We start from the raw sequence: 25,530 nt of genomic DNA on the forward strand, positions 1-25,530 counted from the left end.
TCAGGGATATCTATTTTTAACTTTTTAAAACTGGTCACTGCTGAATGCAGCACCCCAGCCCGAGTTTGGGATGTGGGGCAGGGAGAAGGTGCCAGTGAGTGGATCTTAGAATGTGGGAATCACAGTGACCTTCTTACACCTTATTGAGTAGCCCCTTTCTAAATCCTCCTATCACTTATTTTTAAGCGATTGATTTGTGTTTAAATAAGTGATATGAGTTATTTTTTGTTGCTGTTTTGTTTTGTCCTATACAAGCTATGCTAATAAATTCACAGGCATGATAAGAACTTGAACAAGGACAGAGGCTGATGAAAAGGGGAGATAGGATAGCACAAGTGAATTGTTTTTGTTCATTTATATTATTAGAAATAATATATATTATTCATTTATTTTGTCTCATAATACATTCAGCGTCTAAAAATATCAGTTTGCCATAATTCCCATTTGTAGTTAACCCGGGTAAGTTTCGTTCTGTTCGTTTTCAAAAAAACAGTCCTTTGTTTGGGTACTCTTATTTTAAGTTAGTGTTAGTAAGCAGTATGTATTCAGTTTGTGGTCATGTGGAAGTGATTTTTTTCTCTCACTGAGGGCTTTTTGAGATTTGGGCACTTTGTTTTTGCAAGTTATGATGGATTGGAGGTGATGTGACCCTAAGTCTTATCACCCAGCACAGTGCCAGATACAATCAGATTGAGTGCCAGTGTCAGCTCTCCTTCAGGTAGGAAAAAGAATCATGGTGCTTGAATGGGCAGCTTGGGGGGTTGGGGGGCCTTTGGGCCCCTCTAGCTCATCCTTTACTTTCTAGACAAGAGCCCTAAGCCTAGTGAAGGGAGGGAGCTTCTGAAGCCATGGGGATCTGACTGGAATTCCAGGGATCTTTCTGACTCCAAAGTTTATGCATTTGTCCCCATACTAGGGAGCCTTGTGAGTCAGCAGTCAGTTCTAAGCCAGGTTCTATCTGTGGCCTTGGGCACTGTTCCCCTCTGAGCGTCAGTTTCCCTAACAGCAAAATGAGTAGATCTTGGAGGTCCCTTCCATCTCAAAAAAAAAAAAAAAAAATTAGGTCATTATTCTTCATTTTGAATATAAAATCTCAGTTTGCCATAATCCCTGTTTATATTTAGCCAGAGTTATAGCTTAATGAATCTGATTTGAAAAGAGAGTCCTTGGGACTTCCCTGGAGGGTCCAATGGTTAAGACTCCGTACTTCCAATGCAAGGGGCACGGATTTGATTCCTGGTCGGGGAGCTAAGATCCCGCATGCTGCGTGGTGCGGCCAAAAAAGGACCCCCCCCTCAAAAAAAAAAAAAAAGAGTCCTTGCAAAATAACTACAGTTTCTAAAATTTGAAATTTAAAAAGAGAATAGAGTTCAACATTGAAAGCTAGAATGTGATGCCAGGAGCACAACAAATAAAAACGATATTCTTTTAAAATCCCAACCATATAATTTAATTTTATATTTCTGTTTTCTATTTAAGAGAAAATAACACAAGCTTGAAAAGCAGTAAATATGTAAAGAGAAAATTTGTCAACTGATATTGGAAGATCTTACCCAGGTCACGCATTAATCTCAGACAAGAGCTGCAGGGCAGGCCATAATTTCAGAGAGTAAAAGAGAAAATGAAAACTATAGCTGGTGTCTTCTCTAAGTTACATAGGTGGATTCATTTCAGTTTTCTGATTATGCTTCTGAATATAATATAAAAGCGCTGGTAGCAAGGTCTGCTTTACCACTGTGTGTGTAAAAAGTACCCCTATAGAGATAGAAGCGTAATGTGAGCCTTCCAAAGTTGATTTTTATCACCAGAGTCATTGATTAAATAGCTGAGGCCCCATGAGCAAACTTTTGCATTGGCAGTTTCCTTTCCAGGTTTGTTTTCCCAAGTCACAAGTCATATTATGGGAGCTTTTTAATTGCCAACTCAACTGTATGGCCCTTGCAAGGAAATACAAGGTAAATATGACTGCAGTAATACCCTAAATTTCAGACCTAACTGATTTTTAGGCCTGCCTGTTGTGAAGTCATTCTTCCCCATTTAAACACATAAGGGTCTGTCTTATATTAGAATGAGGCATAACTATCCCATTTGTGTGGCTTAAAATCTTGAACCTAATGGCTGATGAAAGAAAAAAAAAAAAAAATCTATGCCCAGAAGAGGGAAGAGGTTTGTCTAAATGGTGTTTCAAAATGCTACTAGTTCTAGAGACTGATTAGCAAAGCCTATGACTGGAGCAATTATCGTTCTGTTCTTTGTCCCCAAGTATCAGTTAGACATAGAAAGCTCAACGCAAGCAAAATGTACAGGCAGGAAGGTGGACTTGGACAAGTTAGTTATAAACAGCATCTCATATGTTGGGAGGTGCAGGCAGTACATGAGCCCTAACAATGTTATTGTGTCCCTCTGAACTCTGCTCTCACAGCTAAGCGTTTGCAAGGCAGACCCAGAATAAAGAGAGGCATTCACGAAGCTAACATTTTATATCGAGGACCCTTACTACCACTTTTAATGTGCTTCAAAACTAGGGGCTTCACTTTTTCATGAACTGTGTGCAAAAGCAGAGGCCACGACTGGAGGCTGACTTTGTTTGGATCTGTTTTATGATTGCTGCGCCTGTACAGTAATGTGATCTTGAAAAAGGTAAACAAAGAGTTTAGCAGTGAAAAATATGCCTAATATAAATACAGTTGAGTTTATGGCAGTTCAGAATTGAAAAATATGACCGTGACATTAAATTTTTCTGGTGGAATTAACAGAGGAACAGAATATAGCACTTAAGGCCATATATCTGAGACAGAGGAAGGAGATAACACATCTAACTCTATGGTCTATGTGGCATTCATATAAAGAAAAGCACAGTAGCTTTATTTAATTGAGAAATGAATCAATTACAATGATGTTGCATCATCAGATTCTTGCGAAAAAGAAGATATGTCACTGCATTGTGTAACTGTTAAAAAGTAAGTGAGTATCTTAAGCATTTTGAATCGATTTCATGTACTGGCACTGCTACCTTAATACAAAATTTATGAAGATGATTTCATGTAGTGTGTTGCTATCCAAAGTGTGTGATAAAACCTGATAACAGCGTCTCCCTTTAAAAACCTGGGCAAAACAGTATAACAGTATGGTTATAAGATCATAAAACAGACTTTGATGTTGCTGTTTCTCCTTTTCTTGTAGTAAAGAGCAAGTGTTAAAATAGTACAATTTTAAGCTGTCTTAAACCATGCTTTTAACCCACAGATTAGGGCAGGATGGAAACTTTTTCTAAGGTCTCGGTTTATGAGGAAATTTTCATTTAGTTCACACAACTCACGTTACTGGGAACAGTGTCTCACAGTCCATTCCTGAATTCATTTTGAAACATGTCACTTAAAATGTTTGCTACATGTTTTCCTCAGAGAATCTGTAATCCCCCTGACTATTGGAAATTTATGAAAAACACTCTCTTTGATGTCAAAAACAGCTTTCTAATTCTGTGTACATTAGAAAAAGTAACTCTCCTGTTGAAGTAGATATATCTTACTGAGAATGTTTGGGGGAGGCGGTGCTTATCTGTGTGTACTTTAAAAAAATACAGTTGACCCTTGAACAACGAGGGGGTTAATCTGCATACAATTTAGTCGGCCCCCAATTTCCAAGTATCCGAGGTTCCTTCGCATCCATGGATTCAACCAACCATGAACCATTTAGTACTGTAGTATTTACTAATGAAAACTAGCCACGTATAAGTGGACCTGCACAGTTCAAACCCATGTTGATCAAGGACCAACTGTAAAAGCAAACACCAAAGATATAGGAGAATTTACCTGGGTTTTTTCATGATTTTTTAAAGATGCTGTGGCTTGTTAACTAAAACCCTAACCACTCCAGGGTGGTAGGTAACAGCTCTGTCTTCCTTTTTAATGTCAATCTTTCCCCACAGACCCTTACACAGAAGTACTCATTGGCTAGAGGAACAAGAAGAAGCATCAGGACAACATTCAGTAGGAACTATCAAAGTAGACTAAGAGCCAGTCAACCTGAGATGGAAGTTTCAGGGAGTGGTGATTGGGGAGGGCATGATGAGGAGTCAAGAGCAGGAAGGAGTGGGTACCATGCTCAGCTGAGATAATACATGGGAAAGCACTTTTTAAAACATCTAGCACTCGGTGGAAGGGTCTGCTGATCAGCCACAGGGATGCAAAAGAAATGCAAAAACATGGCTTCTGCCCTTGAGGAGCTTAACAGTCTAGTTGGGAATAAGCCACGTGCCAAAACTGATCATTTATCAACTTTACCATGCCAAGTATAAACACATGCAAATCAAGTTGTGTTTAAGGAATGCTGTGATTGTAGGCAGATATGATGCTGGAGAGAAAGGAGCACGGGAGAGGCCCCAGCACAACCACAGCCTGCTCCTGTGGCCTTGGGCCTGCCCACCTCTGAGAGGCCTGGTTTTTCCCATCATAGACTAGAGATGACCATCCCTGCCAAGCTCAGGGTGGTTGTGAGATCTAATGAGAACATGTATGTGAAAGAACTATTAAAAGCACCATTAAAAGCATATAAGGGGGCTTCCCTGGTGGCGCAGTGGTTGAGATTCCGCCTGCCGATGCAGGGGACGCGGGTTCGTGCCCCGGTCTGGGAAGATCCCACATGCTGCGGAGCGGCTGGGCCCGTGAGCCACTGCCACTGAGCCTGCGTGTCCGGAGCCTGTGCTCCGCAACGGGAGAGGCCACAACAGTGAGAGGCCCGCGTACCGCAAAAAAAGAAAGCATATAAGGGACTATTTACTAGTTTACCTATATTTTACCCGCTGGTTGAAGCACAGTTATCACAGCAAACAGCTGTCTCCTCAGTAGTTATATTTGGTTCCTGAAATTTTCCTCCTTAGGAAATTTAGTACCTGGGACGACATTTTCATTGAGTTTGTAATAACTTCAGGCAATTTTTTTTTTTTTGGTTGGGGGGCACACATTGAAGTGTTTAATACTTTACTAAGTGGATGTTTTATTAATTTGGTGTCACATTTTAGTAACTTTCTAAGAGATGTGGTTTATCGGTGTCAGCTGTGTGAGCAGCTGCCTCCAGAACAGGCATCTTCTTTGACTCTGCTCTTATCCCCTGAAAACCAGTGTTAAAACTTGCATGAATTTGATTTTCCCAGAAAGCATTGCTGCCCTGCTGAAGGAACTTTGGAAGAGGTGGAGTCTTTACCCACTCCTGAGTCAGAGGCAAATACTTCAACCACATAATTAAAGTTTTCTTCACAAAATAGGGGGTTGTGAGCAGACACTGGCAGGAATCCAAAACTCTAATTTCTGACTATGATTTAATTTCAATTTTAAATAAATCGGTTTTTAATTTTAAAAGAGTGAGCTTCATAACATTAGCAATGATTGCAACATTAAGCCCAGTGTTCACAATCTAGCAATATAAAACATTATTTATATCTGAATCGTAAACAGCCTTTTGAAATGGATTATGGTTTTTCTCCCTATTCTAATACAACCTGGAGGGTACTAAAAAGTGTTGTGTGAAATTAACATTCTGCTGACTTTCGCCTATAAATGAGAAGCGAGCTATTAACATTTGTGTATTTTCATTATGTAAATTGTGTTAACACATGCCCACAAATTGCCACCAGCAATGCAATAATTTTCTCTCAGTGATCATAATGTGTCCAAGTGAGTCATTTTGATTATGACATGCTAATTACATATTGCCTTTTTTCAGATTCAGAAAAACCAGGGATCTTTAATGGTAAGCTTTATGAGTTCAGAAAAAAATTCACTTTTCTTTTTCCTGATGGCTGCTTCCTTTGCATGCTTGAATGCCTTGTTTTAAACTTGGCAAATTGCATTTTGAAGAAAATGCAAACCTTTAACTGCCTGTATTAGATTAGGTACCATTAGAAATAATAGAACATCCTGAGCATCAATGTTTTTATAAGAGTTTGCTGTTGTTGATTAATCTTGCTATATTTTATTGCATTAATGATTTTTTCTTTCCACTCCACTGTAAAGATATTGCATAGAGGCTAATACTTTTTCCTTTCTTCTTTCCCATTGCAGCCTCTCCAGCTTCTGCAGTGCATTGTTGATGAGGTGAGGCATCGTCTTATGTGCTTTCACTCCTAAAGTCATTCCTAATGGTGTGGAAAGCTTATATTTTGTTTCCTAATGAAGCACAATGCCCAACATCCTCGGAGCAAGTTGTGTTCTATGGCTCTGAGCTGTGTTACGTGAACTGGCCTTGTCCTGAATCCTGCTCTTCTGATTCCAGCCGAGACTCTCTGCCAAAACAGACTGTCCCACAGGCTGGTCCTTGGGGGCATCAGAAGCCCTAAAGACAAAACACGATAATATTAATTTATCCTCTCTCTGGCCAGATGGGGATGGAGCCGGAAATTAAAGTGGTATCATTTTTTCCGTAACACATATTTAAAGTCATTCAGTAGGCAAGGGTCAGAGTTGAACAGCAGACATAAGCTGGATAAAATTTGTCCTCCTTGCTTTATTTACCGAAAGCATAGCAGAGTGATAAAAGTGTTCAGAAGCTCTAGGTCAACAGTTCAGCTTTAATTTCCTAATTAGGCATTTTCCCCAGAACATACTCCTAACTTTTTGTGCTTTTAACTAGTATTCTCACATGTTAAGTCATCCTACCTCTGATCATCTGTATCCGAGTTTCACTGTCCCTTTGCCTTTATGGAGTTAAGCTACCTGAATTTCATTCTCAATCAACTACTTTTGTTGCTGACTTTAAATTCCTTTCTTTTCCTGTAAATTAGCAGTCTTATAGTATACAAGACTCCAATTAAGAAACATTAATGTTTTTTAAAAACTGAGTTTTTCTGGGCTTGAGCTTGCCTGCTAGCAATGTTTATTTTTTAAACTTTAATTTTACAATATTTAAAATGCTTGTAATGTCGGCAATAAATGATTCAGGTAGGAAAGTTTGAAAGAAAAAATATTGTAATTCATAATTATTCCTCTCAATTAAATGTCTGTATAACCAGTTATGAGATTTGGGAGAAAAAATAAAGATCCTCCTAGGAAAAAAACAAATACATATACATATCACAATAATAGTAAGAATGGAGCTCCAACATCCTTAATGTCTGCATCAGTCAGTCCACATATCCCTTGCAAGCCATAAACCATGTTAGTGCAAAAATGAAGGCATCGTCCTGAAACAAATGGAGGCCCCATTATCTCAAATATCAGGCCTCCTGGATCTAATAGCTCATCAATATCTTCTGTCATCTTAGATTCCCAAAGCATCCTATGGCCATCAGAATCCTCCCAATCAAACTGATTTTCCTGAGCTCCCCCTTCAGGATTGCTTAGGGACGTGCCCAGGGAAATGGCCTACCCAGTCAAGTGCCCAGCCCGCCGTCTTTCCTGGGCTCTGCTGTTCTTGGTCTGCCGGGCTCCTGGGCATCAGAATGTTCAGGTACAGATACCTTCACCAGTAACACAGGTATTGCTGGAGAGCTCATTTGAAGGTTTTCTGGATCAAATGGATGTTTTCATTCCTTATTTAAAGTAGCAATGATTGCTATTAAATTTAATATATTTTACTTGTTTGATTTGGGTAAAATCTTGAGACTTTTGAAATCATCATAGGGAGATGTTCTAAGAAGAGAAGGTATGTGTGATGAAGGACAACAGCTTGTAGCTTAAATCATATATTTTTCTTTATAGCACTTCTTCCTCAGTTCAGAGAAAGCTATAACTTAGACATCTATTCCCATTTACTCTAAAAACATTCAAATATCTTTTTTATGGAAACTTGGGAAATTCACGTATATTTTTAAAACAAACATTAAGTTGATCTTGGAACCAAGCTGATGATTGGGAATAAGAGTATTAGGAAAGAGTTGGCCAGGTGACGTGCCTTAGGCAAGGTGCATCATAGCTTCTAAGAAAGGAAGGATTGGTGGGATCTTTTAATTACTGTGCTTACCCCACGTTTGTCAGATTTGTCATTGCTGTGATATAGTGTTTCTCAAAGGGTAGTCCAAGGACTGACTACATCAGGATTACCTAAGACTCTTGTTTAAAATGCAGATTCTTGGACCCAGATCTCTGAATTAGACTTTCTAGGGGTAGAGCCCAGGAATCTACATTTTACTGGCTTCCCAACTCTTTGCACATGAAAGTTTGAGAACCTCTTCCGTAATGGCTAAGTCTGCCCTTTTAGATCCCAGAGGACAATTAACTGTCTATCTTCTTTTACATCTGACATTTAGGGCTTCTATTTCTGAATGAATATAACCAGCCAGGATTTGAACCACCTTACTCTTTGGGCATGGGATATACCTCATTATGAAATGGCTACCCAATGACAGTATATACTGTTTCTCTTTGGGAAAAGTCAAATCAAAAAGTACCACCCAAGGGAATCTAATTCAAACAAGATGGATATATTTGGAGTCATGTACAAAATAGCTAAGCAAAGCCCAGTGTAACATACTTTATTTATTATTATGTGGATGTCCCTTGACCTCCTAGCATGGCCTGGCAAAGAACAAAGAAGTAGTAAAACAAGATCAAGTGGATAGGAGCCAGCGCTAGAGCAGCCAGGGGTGAATGTCAGGAGTTGAGAGACAGGAGGTGGGATCGTGGGTCAAAGCCAGAGTCAGCCACCACATATCCAAATAAAGACACCAAAAGGTAAACAGAGTAGTAAGAATCATGAACGTGAAATTTGAACCACAGAACAGGAACTGGATGAGTAGCCGAGGTACCAAGAGAATCAGACTCCAAAGAGAAATCTGGGAAATTTAGTTTAATTTTAGGGGGTGGAGCTTGTCTGGTTTGGACCTGGCTAACTCAGGATCTGAGTGCTGTCTTAGAGCTACCATCTTTGCCTCAAAGTTGCTTCTCTCAAAAGAACTTCTTACTGTAAAACTCATAATCAGGCCCTCTCCAAGTCCCTGAATACCTGAGCTGTAAAGTACTTGGGTTCATTGTAAGTGATGTGTGTCTATGCGTGCCATGATGCCTTAGCCATCTGATATCACTGGGGAATGAGGTGGCCCTTGCTGTCTAGCTAACTGATACTACTTTAAGCTCTGACATCAGTGAGAAAATTTGCATTTTTTAGAAAGAATGTTTCTGAAATGTATTTGTTCTTGGCAGCCTGTTGATAAAGTATAGTGAATATCATTTCATGGACATAAAGCTTTTATAAAAGGTATCATAACCTTTTCTTGATGACTCAGGTCCCTGTTTTGAACATGGTACTGAACTAAACTTTGACGTATTGGTGCCCTCTAGGGCTATAGAATTGTGGGGATCTTGCCTTGTTCTTTCATTGAATTTTACCAGCCATTTTTGCTTGTGTGTTTGGCCTTGGCACTCAGTGATATGCTTGGGCTTTTTGAGGTGTAGAGAGCCTTTTGCTCCCAAACTAAATGACCCCTACATGGGTGTGCTGCTCTGCTTGGTGCTTTTCTTGTGTTCTCTCTTGTGATCACCTCTGTTTTCTATGGTCACTCCTCATTCTTGTCAGTGACTACTGGCTGCCCCAGTTATCTGATCATCTTGTCTCAGTCTTTGCACTGCTGATGGTGACCCTAGCAAAATTAAAGGTATCAAATGAAATCAGATACCCAAGTGGTATGTGTAAGGTCAAACCACTGCTCTGAGAAGAGAGATTGAGGCTGATGAAGTAAAGTGAGTAGGCTTGTGTTCATTCATGGAGCAGATAGTCCTCAAAAGTGCCCCCTGTATGCCAGCCCAAGTTGACCAGGCCATGCTCAGGGCAGCCTTCAAGCCTAGAGAGGACTGTTCTTCCAGGCAAGTCTCCCAGGTCAACTGAAGATTAGATTTGTGAGTCACGGTAGAAAGGCAGAGGCATAGTCCCAAATCCTCTGCCAATACAGTGTGCTGGGACTCAGGAGGCTATGTAGCCATCTAATGCTCTCCCCGGTGCCCGAGCTCCCAGTTTGGCTGGCAGCAAAGGGCTGGCCACATCGGTGATGTGGCAGGTGGGAACAGAGCAGTGATATCTGAGTCACCGAATCCCAGGCTGGCTGGAGCCAGCCAGGGCATCAGTGGATTGAGGTGCTGGGAATTGCAAAGACTGAAGTGGGGACTTCCTCCTTGAGCCTGCCCCCAAGAAGGCCACAGACTTGGAAAAGATAAGAGTATGGAAATGAATAATTATGCTTCGTTATAGGATGCATACTATACAACCCAGAAACAGGAGGGTTGGTTCTGCCAGAAGAGGGTTTGTTCTGGGGGTGGATCAGGAGGTGTGACATTTAAGCTAGGTCTTACAGGATGAGAAGAAGTTTGCAAGGTCAAAAAAGGAAAAAGATAAATGTCAGACAGAAGGGCTTGAAACTTTCTTGCAAATCATTTTTGAGTTCACAGATGTGTTTCAGAATGTTCAGGTTATCTAAAATATGACAGCCAGAAAAATGGATTATTACTCTGAGTGTGCGTGTGTGTGTGTATTTCAAGCATATTATAGCTAAAAATAAATTTCTATCTAACATCTGTAGATGTTCAGCAGGACAATTAACAAATCCCTGGTTTATACACCTGTTTTATTCCTTTTACCAGTAAAAAGTGAATTCCTATAAGTCATGTTTTATACCTTATCAGAAGTGTCTTCTAAATGATAGGATATAAAATCAAAACACAAAATCAGTTGTAATTCTATATATTAGTAACCCAAAATGAATAATTCAAAAGTGAAATTAAGAGAACACTTCAAGTTACAGTTAGCATCAAAAAGAATAAAATACTTAGGAATAAGTCTAACAAACGAAGTGGAAAACTTATACACTGAAAATTATAAAACATCTTTGAAAGAAATTAAAGACTTAAATAAACAGAAAAACATCCCACATTCTTGGAATGGAAGACTTAATATTGTTAAGGTGGCAGCGCTCCCCAAATTGGTCTACAGATTCAGTGCAATCCCTGTCACAACCCCAGTGGGCTCTTTTGCAGAAATGGATGAGTTGATCCCAAAATTCATATGGAAATGCAAAGGAGTCAGAGTAGCCAAAGCAATCTTGGGGAAAAAAGAACAAAGGATTCAGGTTTCCTGGTTTCAGAATGTATTACAAAGTTATAGTAATCGATCAATCAATCAATACAGTAATCAATAGTGTGGTTCTGGCATAAGGATAGACATGGAAAATGGAATTGAGAGTCCAGAAATACACCCATATGTCCATGGTCAGTTGTTTTCTGATGAGGATGCCAAGACCCGTTAATGGTGAAAGTATAGTCTTTTCAACAAATGATGCTGGAACAGTTGGAGATCCACATGCAGAAGAATGAATTTTTTTCACGTCATATACAAAAACTAACTCAAAGTGGATCAAAGACCTAAATGTAAGTGTTTCACAGCTAAGACTGAAACTCTTAAAAGGAAATATCGGTACAAATCTGTGACCTTAGATTAAGTAACAGTTTCTTGGATATGACACCGTCAGGATAATGGAATCACTGTAACAATGCCAGGGTTCCAGGCCAATAGACAGCTAGAGCCAGGGCAAATCACGGCTTTAAGAGGAGGGCCTTTGTGCCCCAGTCTGGAAGGTAGGGGAGACGATGGCTTTCCCTGTAAGGTGTGTAGCTTGAAAAGGATTGATAGGAAGACCACAGTGGGGATAGGGGAGAGGACGATGGAAAGGAAGTGGCCAGCTGAGTGATGGGCAAGAAGAGGTTGGGGTGAGGGGGCTTGGGGGGTGTTGTTCTGGGGCCTGGCCTTGGGTCCTCAATGATGAGGAGGAGTAAAGTGGGCTTGCTTAAGATGGGAACAGGCTCTCTTGGTCCAAAACATATTTAATAGCCCATCATTACAAAATTCCGTTTATAAAAGGCTTTGTCTTGGGCTTCCCTGGTGGCACAGTGGTTGAGAGTCCGCCTACCGATGCAGGGGACACGGGTCCGTGCCCCGGTCCGGGAAGATCCCACATGCCGCTGAGCGGCTGGGCCCGTGAGCCATGGCCGCTGAGCCTGCGCGTCCGGAGCCTGTGCTCCGCAACGGGAGAGGCCACAACAGTGAGAGGCCCGCGTACCACAAAAAAAAAAAAAAAGGCTTTGTCTTCTGTGAGCTTTTATGACTCTATTTAATCATACAATTTAATTGAGACATAAGAGAGCCTCCACTCTTTACTTATCTGCCTGGCTGGTATATGCACATCATTACAGTGGTGCTAAAAAGAGTCACGAATGGGGACAATCATCCACGCCACGAAACTCCTGAGCTCACAAGAGGCTTCATGTGGACTCTTCTCTTAGACCTGGCTCTTCTGATGTTTTCTAGTAGTGCCAGCAAACGTGTCCAGTGCTGGAAGGAAGCAGTGTTTGATGCTAACCCCCACCTGGCAGCTTAGTAAAGAAGAGTATGGAGGTTAATCACACAGCTGGACACTTTCCACATGAGCTGGGCAAACTGAGAGGCGGCTGACATCTCTGTTCTAGAAGAGGGTGATACCTGAAGAAGGGGGTGAGAAAAGAGAGGACTGGGAAAGGAGAAGAAAATGGAGAGAAGAGTCTGCTTTATAACCACATATAACCATAACAAGCTTCTAAGCTTTTCTCTCTGCCTTGTTTCTCCCACCACCCTACCTCCACAGGATTATCTTTTAAAAAATACAGATCTCAACCGGCCAAACCCTGCCTGTAGGGTAATGTCTGAACCTCCTAGCACAGCATTTTAGATTCACACCCATGTTTTTTTCAGCCTCACTTTGGGTCCATCATTAGTCTTGATGGCTGCCCCACACTTTCATACTTAGGGTTGTGTTCCTCACTCTGCTTGGAACGGCCTCCCGTTTTTTACTTTGTAAATGCCTAAGTGTTCTCCAAGGCTCAGCTCAAATGTGATGTCCTCTTTGAAGCTGTCTCTGTTACCTTCCCATTTCTTCCATCCTGCCCCATGCCCACCCAGTGTTAGGCATAATTCAGCATAGCATGTTTACAAAGCTTTATTATTGTTAATCATATGGAATCAAATTTAGTTTGTGAGTTTGTCTCCCACTGTATCATGAAGTCATCCAGCACAGGGGTTTATCCCCACACCTAGTAGGGATCATGGCTCAAGCAGACGCTCCTTGAAGTAAATTAAAATAGGAATTTTTTTTCTAGCAGGGCTAATCCTACAGAAAATAGCATGTGGTCTAAGTTTGTCTTTTCTTCTGCTGAGGCCCATTCTATCCAGCTGAAAAGGACTGCTAATTTCAAAGATCATCACAGGGAAACTTATTTCTATTTTTTACTTTGACATTTTTATTTAAGTATAATTTACATAACATAAAATTCACTCTTATAAATTATACAGCTCAGTTCCAGAACATTTCCATCTCTTCATAAAGAAACCCAGTACCTGTTAACAGTAACTCCTAGCTTCTCTCTCCCCTCCAATCCTGGCAACCACTAGCTAATCTACTTTCTGTCTCTATGGATTTCCCTGTTGTGGACATTTCATATAAATTGGACCATGCGATATCTGGTGTTTTGTGTTTGGTTTCTTTCATTTAGCATAATGTTTCCAAGGTATATCCATGTTGTTGTATTTATCAGTACTTCATATATATTTATGGTCAAATAATATTCCATTGTATGGATATACCACATTTTTGTTTATCTGTTCATCAGTTGATTAACATTTGGGGCGTTTCCACTTTTTGACTATTATGAAAAATGTTGCTGTGAACATTTGTGTACTAGTTTTTATGTGGATGTGTGTTTTGTTTTCAATTCTCTTGGATATATACACCTAGTAGTGGAATTGCTGGGTCATATGAAAATTCTGTGTTTAATTTTTTTTTAAATAAATTTATTTATTTTTGGCTGTGTTGGGTCTTTGTTGCTGCACGTGGGCTTTCTCTAGCTGCAGCGAGCAGGCGCTACTCTTCGTTGCAGTGCGCGGGCTTCTCATTGCAGTGGCCTCTCGTTGTGGAGCACGGGCTCTAGGCGTGCAGGCTTCAGCAGTTGTGACACGTGGGCTCAGTAGTTGTGGCTTATGGGCTCTAGAGCACAGGCTCAGTAGTTGTGGCGCACGGGCCTAATTGCAGCATGTGGGATCTTCCCAGACCAGCGTTCGAACCTGTGACCCCTGCACTGGCAGGCGGATTCTTAACCACTGCGCCACCAGGGAAGCCCCTGTGTTTAACTTTTTGATGAACTTTCAAACTGCATTTCACAGCAACTGCACCATGTTACATTCTCATCAGTAATTTACGAGATTTCAGATTTCTCCACATACTTGCCAACACTTGTTATTTCTGGGGGTTGTTTCCTTTGAATTGTAGTCATCCTAATGGATGTAAAGTAGTCTCTCATTGTGGTTTTGATTTGTATTTCCCTTATGATTAATGATGTTGAGCGTATTTTCATGTGTTTATTGATCGTTTGAATATTTTCTTTTAAATTCTGTTCAAATGCATTTTCTATTTTTAAATTGGTTTTTCCTTTTTAATTATTAGTTTTGAGTTGTTAGAGTTCTTTTCTTATTAATTTATTACTTGTCTGCGTCGTGTCTTCGTTGTGGCACGCGGGATCTTTCATTGCGGCACGAGGGCTTCTCTCTAGTTGTGGTGCGCGGACTCCAGAGCACGGGCTTGGTTGCCCCGCGGCATGTGCGATCTTAGTTCCCCGACCAGGGATCGAACCCATGTCCCCTGCATTGGAAGGCAGACTCTTAACCACTGGACCACCAAGGAAGTGCCTAGAGTTCTTTATGTATTCTGGATACTAGACTCTACATTTTCTTCTCCCATTCTGTGGATTGACTTTAACTTTCTTGATGGTGTCCTTTGACACACAAAAGTTAAAAAAAATTTTTTTTGGACTTTGAGGCCTTTCTGGTTTGATCAAAGGATAGGAAACTTAGATCTCTACCCTGTCCCCATCCCACGCATGGCACCCACATAAAAGTCCTTAGAGTTCCACAGATTATAATTTGAAAACCACCGATTATAGCCCAAACAATCATTCTGTAAACCTGTATTAATCCCAAAGCTAGGTACTGGGGAATAGGGAGTGAGTAAGATACAGTTGCCACCGTTAAAGAGTTTCTACTCTAGTCAGGGAGACAGGCTAGTAAACAGTCATATATGAGTAGATAACTTTAAACTAAACTGCAGGAAGGGACTTCCCTGGTGGTCCTAGTGGGTAAGACTCCGAGCTCCCAATGCAGGGGGCCCAGGTTCAATCCCTGGTGGGGGAACAGATCTCACATGGCTGCAACTGAGAGTTCGCATGTCGCAACTAAGACCCAGCACAGCCAAAATAAATAAATAAGTAAACAGTAAATAAATATTAAACTAAACTGCAGGCAATATACGTGGCATGAGACTTAATGAGCTCTCAGAGGAGCACAGTGACTGTCATTTTAACCCCCTCACATAAAAGGGTATTTATGACAAGGCATTTAATGATGTTTGCAGTCATATAAATTCTACATATACTAAAAGTGTGGACAAGGTGCTGGGGAAACACAGAGAGGAGAGATAATGAAGGAGGTGATAATATACCAGAGAGCTCCACAGAGAAGGGAAGCCCAAAGGGCCAGTAGGAGTTAGCCTCAGAGATACTTGAGGCCCGTGCGGAGTTCAGTATGGCCGCAGTGCTTGGCAAAGTATTAAAAGAGATGAGGCAATGGCTACATTTAGAAGGATCTTTACACATTGTGCCTGAAGGCATTTGCAGGGATGGAGGGGAGGGAGGTGAAAGGGTTTTAAGCAGAGGATCAACAGAACCAGATTTGTGTTTCCGAAAAATCACTCTGATGGGGTTGTGGAAAGTGGATGGGAAGGACAGTTAGGAACTTGCTGTGCTTATGGTCCTGATCAGAAATTACGTGGGCTTTCCATTAAGACAGCCTTAGCATGTTTGAAGAGTATTCAGGAGATGGAATAAACTGAATTTGGTGAGTAATTGGATGTAGCAGAGGGTGGAGGTCGGATCAGAGAGGAAGCATTTGGCTTGGTCAGACTGTCACTGAGCTGGGACACACACACACTTCGTGGCAAGAAGATAATTAGCATTCAGTTCGTAGGGCAGCACCAAGCACCTCATTCAGAACTATATCAATTCCTGTTTCAGGCCCAGTTATAAGTTTATCAACTAGACTCTAAGTTCCCAGGCTTTTTATTTCTATCTTCCTAGTACTGCACCTAATTAATGAACAGTAGTCACTTATAAATATTTGTTGAATGAAATTTACACATAATTGTAAGAACTTACTACTTCTTTTTTTTAAGACCTCAGAAAAAACAATCCAAAAAGTAATAGTATATGACAAGGAGATACTTAGCTAATAAATACAGTCCTTTATCAAAACTCAGAAGTCTAGCCTTAACCCTTATGGTTGATAAAATGTTTCCCCAGGGTTCCCCAATGTCATGTTGCTTTCCCACAGCACTCTGTTTTACAGATGAGGAAACTGAAGGACAAAGGATGGGACTCTTTTTACTATACTATAATTGTCCTCGATGGAAGCAAAAAGTGACAGCTGAACTTTTTGTCATCAAAGGAAGAGATTATTTTTTAAAACTGTAAAAGTAGACAACTTAGAAAGCATTGGAGACGTGCCCCAAGGGCAGAAGTATATTGCAACACAGTTCAGTTTCGCTGTCTGTAAGAATGACTCCGTGTCTTTAAGAAATAACTGAATTCTCTTCTGCATATTCTGTTTATGTTGGCAGGGAGGAGATTGACTCCTTTTAGAAAGATTTATGTACACAAAAGGTTTGGCTCTTAAACCGCTGTTATCTTTTAAAAAATTCATTCGTGCAGAATCACTCATTCTTGGACAGGTTAACTGAGGGCTGGTTAACTGAGAAGCTGCTGGGCTGTGAAAGTAGCAGGTGCTTTCTGGGGGTGGGGGTGGGGGAGTGAGGGTGTGGAAAATGGCTGTCTAATAATACCCCCTGGAATTCAAAACGTGGTGTCAACCAGCTGCAGAGGGAATAATATCTATTCATTTTTTTGCCTGAGGGACTTAGCCATAATTCTGGCTTCTGAAGTTAGCAAAAAAATAAAAGGAACATCCCCCATCCCTCCTGCTCCCAGCATCCTAGGATGGCCTCTTTCCTTCACAACACCTAACTGCAGGTAGTTTAAAGTGAGACAAGACCTGATGGCCTGAGCTGTCCGACGTGACCTGTGCATGCCTAGAGCTTCCCACCACAGTGACTGACACTCTAACCGCTTGCATAAATGGGTATTGATGATGTGGGATTTCATGTTATTTGTAACTTGTATGAGTTAATGACTGGGAGGCATTAGAAACTTGGTAAGTTAATACAAGTAGATATACAATAGTCGTGTCCTCCAGCGATATGGTTAACTAGATCTCTGTCTCATAGTGTCAGGAATGTATAATTGGGATCCTGAAAACCGATATTCTCCTTTTATGTAAGGCAACCTTTAGAAATCTAATACCTCCTTTGAAAAGTCCAGTATGTTTAAATTAATGCAGTTTGACTGGTTTGAAAATTGAAAATAGGTTAGCATTAAGGCCATGATTCCTTTAGTAATTACTTGTTCTATTTGTAATAACTGTTTCTTTAGAATTGACATTAAGATTCTACCAAAACACAGCAGTAATCCAAAAGTTACTGTCTGTTCATTTATAATTATATTTAATTCATATTTATGAGTTGTCGGGAGGAAGGAGAAAGAAAGAAGGAAGTTTTAAAAATGTAACAGAAGAAACAAGTTAAAAGCAAAAATTTTCCTGATAGTCTGAAGAATGTATAAAGTCACTTAAAGTAGGAAAAAATAATTTTTTAAATACAGTTCCAAAAACATAATAAATAAATACATTTCCATAAAGTCAGATTTTATTAGCTACTGCTGAAAAAAAATCTATATTTTTATTATTTCCTGTGGCACTGAATGAATTCAGTGGATAGACTTTTTCCATTTCTTCCTTTTTACTAATCAAAATATTAGCATAAACATCCCTGTGATTTTGATCTCAGTAAGTCAATTAGATTTGGAGTTTTTTTTTTTAACCCAGGGAAAATTCTGCATCTTTAGACAGTCATCGGACAAGTAGCTTTGTGTTGTTTTCTTTGAATTGTCCACGAAGCGTGATGTATTATTAATGAATTAATTTCTTGGTGGTGAAGGCCTGTGAATAGCTTTCTGTGAATGGGCAGTTGCCTGGTGGGGCCAGTTTTGGCTGCTGTCATTTAACATGTGTTGCTCTATTGTGAAGTCTCATCCAGCCGTAGGACAATGCTCATTTAATCCACCATGATGCGACCTACACACCCTGAGCCCAAGTTGGATGCCAGGGTCAGTTACCCAGCAGTTTGGGCTGGGGCACTGCTCTGCCTCACTGCCTAGTTGCTGTAATCACTCTGCCTGCCGTTAATTTTCCCTAAACCAGGGAAAACACGTCTGTGAACAGTGCAAATGTTCTCAGAAGAGATTCCAAACTGGTCGGCTGGAGTGTTGCCTTCATTCCAGGATGGAGGCAGCATTCCAGGGAGTGTGAGTTCCTTCCTTCCTCCTGGAAATGAAAGCGTCTGGGCCCACGAGGTCCCTGATGTTCGGAGGTCCAGAGTAGCAGATGGCATTATGATTTTCCAAATCCTTATGAACGTTCTAACTGAACTTGTTCATTTCACAGTATGTGGTTCTATTTTTTTTTTTCCACTTCCTCTCCCTTCCTCCCTCCCTGTTCCTCTCTTTGTTCCTCTCCTGTTGACTGATTTTAGACTGATGTGGTATCTCATCAGTTTAACCAGCTTTAAATTCCCTTCTCTCTGTTTATTGTACGGACCAGGTATGGCACAATTTCACGTATAATTCTCAGCCTCCGAGTCACAGCCAACATAGCCTTTGAATTTGTTTATAAAAATGTGTAAGCGAATACCGCTGACACTTCTACACCATGCAGCCACTGGAAGTTCTGTTTTCCCCGTATCCATAACTGGCTGTGCAGGTGGCAAATGGCAGTAATTATTTTAACTAACAGTCGAGTGAACACTCAGGAGGACACACAGTGTGGCGATGTGGACTTTGGATTTCAGCAAGTTCCCTAAGTCTATCTGGATAGTGTTATGGCTTGTTGATTTTTCAGGACATGGGCCTGCCAGGTTCTTGCCCTTGAATGGTATGTGGATGTAGCTCAGCTGTTTCAATGTTAACCCTTCACCTATGAAAAGAGGAATGATTCCTTTCATTTAGGAGCCTGTTAAGGGTTCTTTTTCACTCCTGGATTTTCCTTTCATTTTTGTTTAATATAGTTGTTGACCAACCTCTTTTTTTTTTTTTTTTGCGGTACGCGGGCCTCTCACTGTTGTGGCCTCTCCCGTTGCGGAGCACAGGATCCGGACGCGCAGGCTCAGCGGCCATGGCTCACGGGCCCAGCCGCTCAGCGGCATGTGGGATCTTCCCGGACCGGGGCACGAACCCGTGTCCCCTGCATCAGCAGGCGGACTCTCAACCACTGCACCACCAGGGAAGCCCTGACCTACCTTTAAGATTGCTTTTAATCAGCATTTCTACACATAGGACCTGGTGAAATGGCAGTGTGTATATTAACATTATAATTTAGGTCCTAGATCCAAACATGTGTAGCTGGACTTTTCCTGAGGAAAAAAACTGACCTTACCAGTGTATGAAATTCAAACACTATATAGGGACAAGGTAAAACCACAGGTAGGAATTGCTGAATAATTACCTTTAGACTAGCCTGAGCAGGAGGCTTCCCACGAGGGTGAGCGCATTGAATGGTTCCTAAAACTCAATCTCGTGGATGTCAGTGGTCATGCTTGATTATTTGCAGCAGTGTTTTATGAAAAGCAATAGAAATGCCTTGGGAGGCTACAGAGAGAGAGAGGGGACAATAACAGGTTTTACTTTTGTAAATGAAATCTCTGGTATGAGCCAAGCATGTTTTTTGCTGCTCTGCCTAAGCCATTGAAAAGGGAGGTGTATGTGGGAGTTAGTGTGCAGGTGTGTGTGTGTGTGTGTGTGTGTGTGTGTACCATTCAGATAGGCACCTCTAAATAATACTGTACACTATAGCTTATGACCAACGAGAGACCTAAAATAAAAAGAAAAAAGATGTTCATTGGCTTTGGAAAGCAAGCAATTGCAAATATGGTTTAAGAGATTAAATTCATTTTCCAGTTCTCCACCTACCTGTTTTCAAGGAATTTTGTGAAACACCAAGATCTTTGCCATATGTTTAGAAAATCTCTGAGTAAATGTAAGTCTTTTAAATGACAAAAAATGAAGGGTTAGTTTTGACATAAATGACAAAGTTTGTTTCTCTTCCCTTTTATCCCAATACTGAAGAACTGCCAAAACATTTAGGAGAAAAAGAAAATAGGAAAAAATCTGTATAATCTCAAATTTTAGAGATTCCTTTAGACCTGTTAATTTACGTTTTGTGTTTTTTATAAGCCACCTGGTTGTACTTGGCTAATAGCTGGTTCTCCCATGGTTTTTTTTTTGTTTTTTTTTTTGTTTTTGTTTTTGGGGTACGCGGGCCTCTCACTGTTGCGGCCTCTCCCGTTGCGGAGCACAGGCTCAGCGGCCATGGCTCACGGGCCCAGCCACTTCGCGGCACGTGGGATCTTCCCGGACCGGGGCACGAACCCGTGTCCCCTGCATCGGCAGGCGTACTCTCAATCACTGTGCCACCAGGGAAGCCCCGAGAGTCCAGTTTTTTTGTCTTTTGGTGTCCTTCCCAAATAAACAAGGTTCCCTCCCCAGTCAAGAGCAGATTTGTCCTGTGGATTCTGCCAGTTGTCTCACAAAGATGCTATTCTAAGGCAGTGAACGGTGGAGGATCAAAAAACAATTTGGGATCTGATAAGGCAAAATGCTGTCCTGCCTGATGTGAAGCCACTGGAATCACAAATAACCTTCAATCCCAGCATTGCAGATAGATGTGGAGTGATCTAGGAGAGCTGTGCCAGTTAGTATGAACCCCAGAGTGTAGGACCAGAAATTGTTGGGCCAGGCCAAAGGAACATTAGGCTTGAATTAAAAGATTTATTTTTAAAATGTTAGAGCATAACTCTCAGTACTGGTCAGACTGCAGGTGATTCTCTAATGTTAATTAATGTGTTGGCTTGATGGCTTGACACCAAGAAGTCTAGAAATAGGCTGTTAAAAACTGTTAAAAAGGATTGCCATGTTTCACTTAACTTGCCTGGTTTAATCTAACCACAGCACAGCTGACCTCAGAATTCACCAGTGTGGCCAACACCTTGAGATTTTTGAGAAGTTGTCCTTCTATCTTTTTTACGTTTTACTGCCGATACGTATAAAAGCTTGGTTTGAAGGAATGTCTGTTTTGCAAAGAGAAAGGAACGTGACACAGATTAAGATGTTCAAGGTCCCTTCACCCCCAGGTGCTCTCTGGAAGTGAGGAAGGAAGAAAGTGGGAGAGCAAAAACGGTACCTCACAGCCCTCCAGACTCTCACAATAAGTTTCTTCCCCATCGCTCTTAGGGCTGCACGTCTTATCCCTCTGAACAACACACAAATTCTTCCAGGCTATGGATCAAGTATCAGTCATCCCACAGTGCCAGCCCAGTGCCTTTGACATGGTAGATGGTCAAGAAAATTGTTGAATGAGTGAAGCAATAAATAAGTAATGAACGATTGTATCATTTTTATGCAGCATTTTATGTCTACGCCCTATTAGTGTCTGAATTAACCACCACATCATTGTCAGGTTCCATTGTCATCTTTAATTATGAATTCAAGGCAAAAATTAAATCCTCAGGTGTATTTGTAAAGCAAAGGCCCCTCAACTTTCTTCCAGTTAAATAGTTATGCCAGGCTTCTCCATTATTCAAAGCAGAGCTCTGCTAAAAATCTGCACCTCATGAGTTTAAACAAAAATAGCTCCTTACCCTTTTACTTTTAAACTTCCTATTCTGACATCATTTTATTTTATTTATTTATTTATTCATTTATTTTATTTTGGCTGTGTTGGGTCTTCGTTGCTGTGCGCGGGCTTTCTCTAGTTGAGGTGAGCGGGGGCTACTCTTCATTGCGGTGCACGGGCTTCTCATTGTCGTGGCTTTCTCTTGTTGTGGAGCACGGGCTCTAGGCACGCAGGCTTCACTAGTTGTGGCACGTGGGCTCAGTAGTTGTGGCTCACAGGCTCTAGAGCTCAGGCTCAGTAGTTGTGGCGCACGGGCTTAGTTGCTCCACAGCATGTGTGATCTTCCCAGGCCAGGGCTTGAACCTGTGTCCCCTGCATTGGTAGGCAGATTCTTAACCACTGTGCCACCAGGGAAGCCCTTGACGTTATTTTAGATTCACAAGCAGTTGTGAGAAATAATATGGAAAGATCCTATGTACCCTTCACCCAGTTTCCCCCAATGGTAACAGTTTATAAGTATAGTACAATATCACAACCAGGAAATTGGCATGATACCATCCACTGCATTTATTCAGATTATACCAGTTTTACATGCACTTGTGTGTGTGTGTGCATGCGTGTGTGCATGCTAGCATGTGCTTGAACATTAATGACACGGATTCTTTAAAGCCAAGAAACAACATGGCTTAAAAAAAAAAACTATGCCTTTAAAATAATGATTTCCCTTTTAAGTAAGTCATTTCAAAAGCATTTTTCTCATTTATGTTTTCTTTATTTGGAGTATCCAACTTACTTGCCTGCTTTCAAGATCACAAAGTGTACTTTTGGCACACTTACTCTGCAGGTGAACCAGCAGCAGTTGTGGTTGGAGTTGGACCTCCTTCTCCCCTCCCCCACCTTGTTGCAGGTACACACACACACACACACACACACACACACACACACGGATTTTCTGCTCCTTAACCTTTTTTTATGCTTGAGTACCTTGCTGACAAGTGCTAATAACAAAATACCCAGAGAGAGTCCAGTTGAAGTTAGCATACATTAAACATTCTGAACTTGTCCTTTTGCTCATAGATTGCACATAATTAATAATTAAACAGTTTCTGTTGTAATGGGTTGACCTTCCTGAACTGTTCATTATTCACAAGACAAAGGCATCACTCAAACTTTCTTCTCGTCCTTCGCCGTTCTCTAGTGTGCTGCCTGCTTGTGTTCCAGTTGTTTAGCAGGAGGGGCTGACTAGGTAGTTCCCCAAAGCTCTGAGACTTGGAGACTTCCTCCGTGATGACCAGAATTGCTTACTGAAATGGCTGCAGCAGCTGTTTTTATATAACCGTTGCCTGCTCTGTAATAGAACGGCCTGTTTCCCTTAGCAGGACGCTAAAGTTGATTCAGGACCGGAATCTCAGGTCAAGGTTTTTGGTTAAGGTTGTGTCCTCTGTTTCGTTCCATACCTCCATGCTTAGAAGTTCAACAGAAAAGTATCCCCCCAAAAGCCCTCAAGGTGAAGTATGGCACCCAGGGTCTTAAAGAGAGTGACTTTTATTAACAATTTAGAGTCCATTTCAGCCAATACTGAGAGTTGCTGGTGTCACTGCTTCTCTAATTTGTGTTTACATTTTTGAAATGTATTTTTTCTTCATCTTGCCTGAACCCGTGTTCCACAGAGAACATTTCTGATAAGTAGCAGCAGTGACTTTACGAGATCCTCCGAACCCCTGGGCATGGTTCTGTCTCGCTCTAACCCCACAGTGACTGGCTACTTCCCCTCCCTGGGTGCCACGGCGATGCTGGAGTGGCTTTACTGCGAGCCTCCTTTCCTCCTTCGCACAGGTTGGAATTAGATAACGAAATAGACAGGTCCGAGTCTCGGAGATTTTTTATATCCTGATCTAAACTAACTTCTAATTTTACTTGCTTAAAAGTGAGAAAGGAATACTTAAAAATCCTCCAGCTTGGGGAATACTGTCAGGTCTGTTCGTTTGCCTTCTTTGGATTGTTGACAGCCTGCGTGCTTCTGTGGAGTTGGAGGCTCTCAGAGGACTCCCCCACCCCGTGTTTGCGTGTGGCATTCTGAACCCGCCCCCCACTAGTCAGTCTTCTGTATCTCAGAAAATTCTCCTCTGAGATACACAGGAGACGTGGATTTTAATGAAAAGAAATATCTGGCATTATGCTTGTGAGATTAGAATTTCCCCCCACATCTTTGATGACTGATTCTTTCCAGGCACCACTGAGATGAGAATCCACTCTCTGTGGTTCTGCAGAGTCGACTTGGGCTGGCATTTTCACAAGTGAAATAAATTATTCATGGGTACCACCCAGGGTTCCTTAGTTTTATATTATGAGGAACTTAATAGGCTACAATATCAGGTCTTAAATAAAATTAACTACCCATGCAAGGATGTCACAGTTTCCTCGTTTTGTTTCTCATCCACGTTAAAATGACGTCTTCATCAAGTTGCCTAGTCTATAATTCATTAATTTACTCTTGGTATCATACTTTGAAATGAGGCCCACATTAGCATCACGTTTTATACCAGGATCTTTGTATAAAACCAGTCTAGAATTTTAACCATCTTGGTAAATATTCAGCCACATTAAAGACAGTAGGCTTTTATTTTCCTAAACATTCATTTTAAAGCAGCTACTACTCAGACACTTCCAGTACTACAGCCTCCAAAAAAATTTCAGAAAGGAATGACTTAGAAAACTAACTACCTGATTAGAGTCCATAATTTTTGTACCTCAGACTTTGAACTGTCTCTTTACTAATAGTGTTTGAGACAGTAAAATGTCATCTCTTGAACTGGGCCTCGTAGAATCTTGCAGGCTTGGTGATATATATGGCTTTCCTAAAACAGACTGGGCTGAAATTGATACCATGTTTTATTTTTGCTCTTCAAACCGGTAGTACTTCTGTGACCATTTTATAATACCTTTATCGAGGCCTTGTCATGTTAACTGCGTGCCTTGTTTCTTTTGAGCAGACTATTTCATCGCCCCCCACCCTCTTTCACATCCTCTCTATGTAATGCCTGCATGTAATCCTTTGAACTTGGCAAGACTTTATTGCACTCCCATTTTCCTTTGTTTTCCTTTCCTCTTGGAAGCCTTTCTCTATTGATGAGAATTTTAAGTTTACAATTACTAACCTTCCCCTCTTCTGGACAAATAATGTTAATTCAAAGAGGACAGATATGCAAAAACTAAGAAACATTTGGTTCACATTCCTTTTTTTTTTAACTTTGGGATTATTTTTTTTGGCTCCTTTGACCCCCTCAGTTCCCTTTGATTTAATTGTATTTTCCGGTAGTTTCCAATTGTTTGATTTGGAAACAAAGCCTTAATAAGAGTTCTAGTTAATTTTCTGTCTTGTAATTACCGATCTCATTTTTCTGATAATTGGCCACAGCAATTATATGTATATTTACTAATCACATAGGAGGCTGTGCAGTTGTATCTATCTGCCACCATTGATAATGACACGCATATTGCAGAGGTGCTTTTATCATCTTCTTTTTTCCACTACATCAAAGCTATTTCCTCTTGTTCTCAATAATGAATACATGCATGCATTTGACACAGTTGTGTGCTAGAGAAATTGTTTGGCTCCCACCAAATGCTGCATGCTCTGAGTTTCTTGCCTGCAGCGCTGGAAGGTTGTATGTAATGATATATTGCTCATCCAAATGG

General features: G+C 41.0%; 1 protein-coding gene across 2 annotated transcripts in view; it reads left to right on the forward strand.

Annotated features, from left to right (window-relative positions):
- The window catches only part of MAP2K5 (mitogen-activated protein kinase kinase 5), a 267,232-nt gene that overhangs the window by 201,219 nt on the left and 40,483 nt on the right, over positions 1-25,530 (forward strand). For both annotated transcript variants that reach the window (XM_065871152.1, XM_065871153.1), the window contains 2 exons: positions 5,722-5,748; positions 6,060-6,092. In XM_065871152.1, the coding sequence (XP_065727224.1) occupies positions 5,722-5,748; positions 6,060-6,092 (60 nt within the window). The remainder of the gene's footprint in view (positions 1-5,721; positions 5,749-6,059; positions 6,093-25,530) is intronic.

This window comes from Phocoena phocoena, chromosome 2 (assembly GCF_963924675.1).
Source record: "Phocoena phocoena chromosome 2, mPhoPho1.1, whole genome shotgun sequence".
Lineage (NCBI taxonomy): Eukaryota > Metazoa > Chordata > Mammalia > Artiodactyla > Phocoenidae > Phocoena > Phocoena phocoena.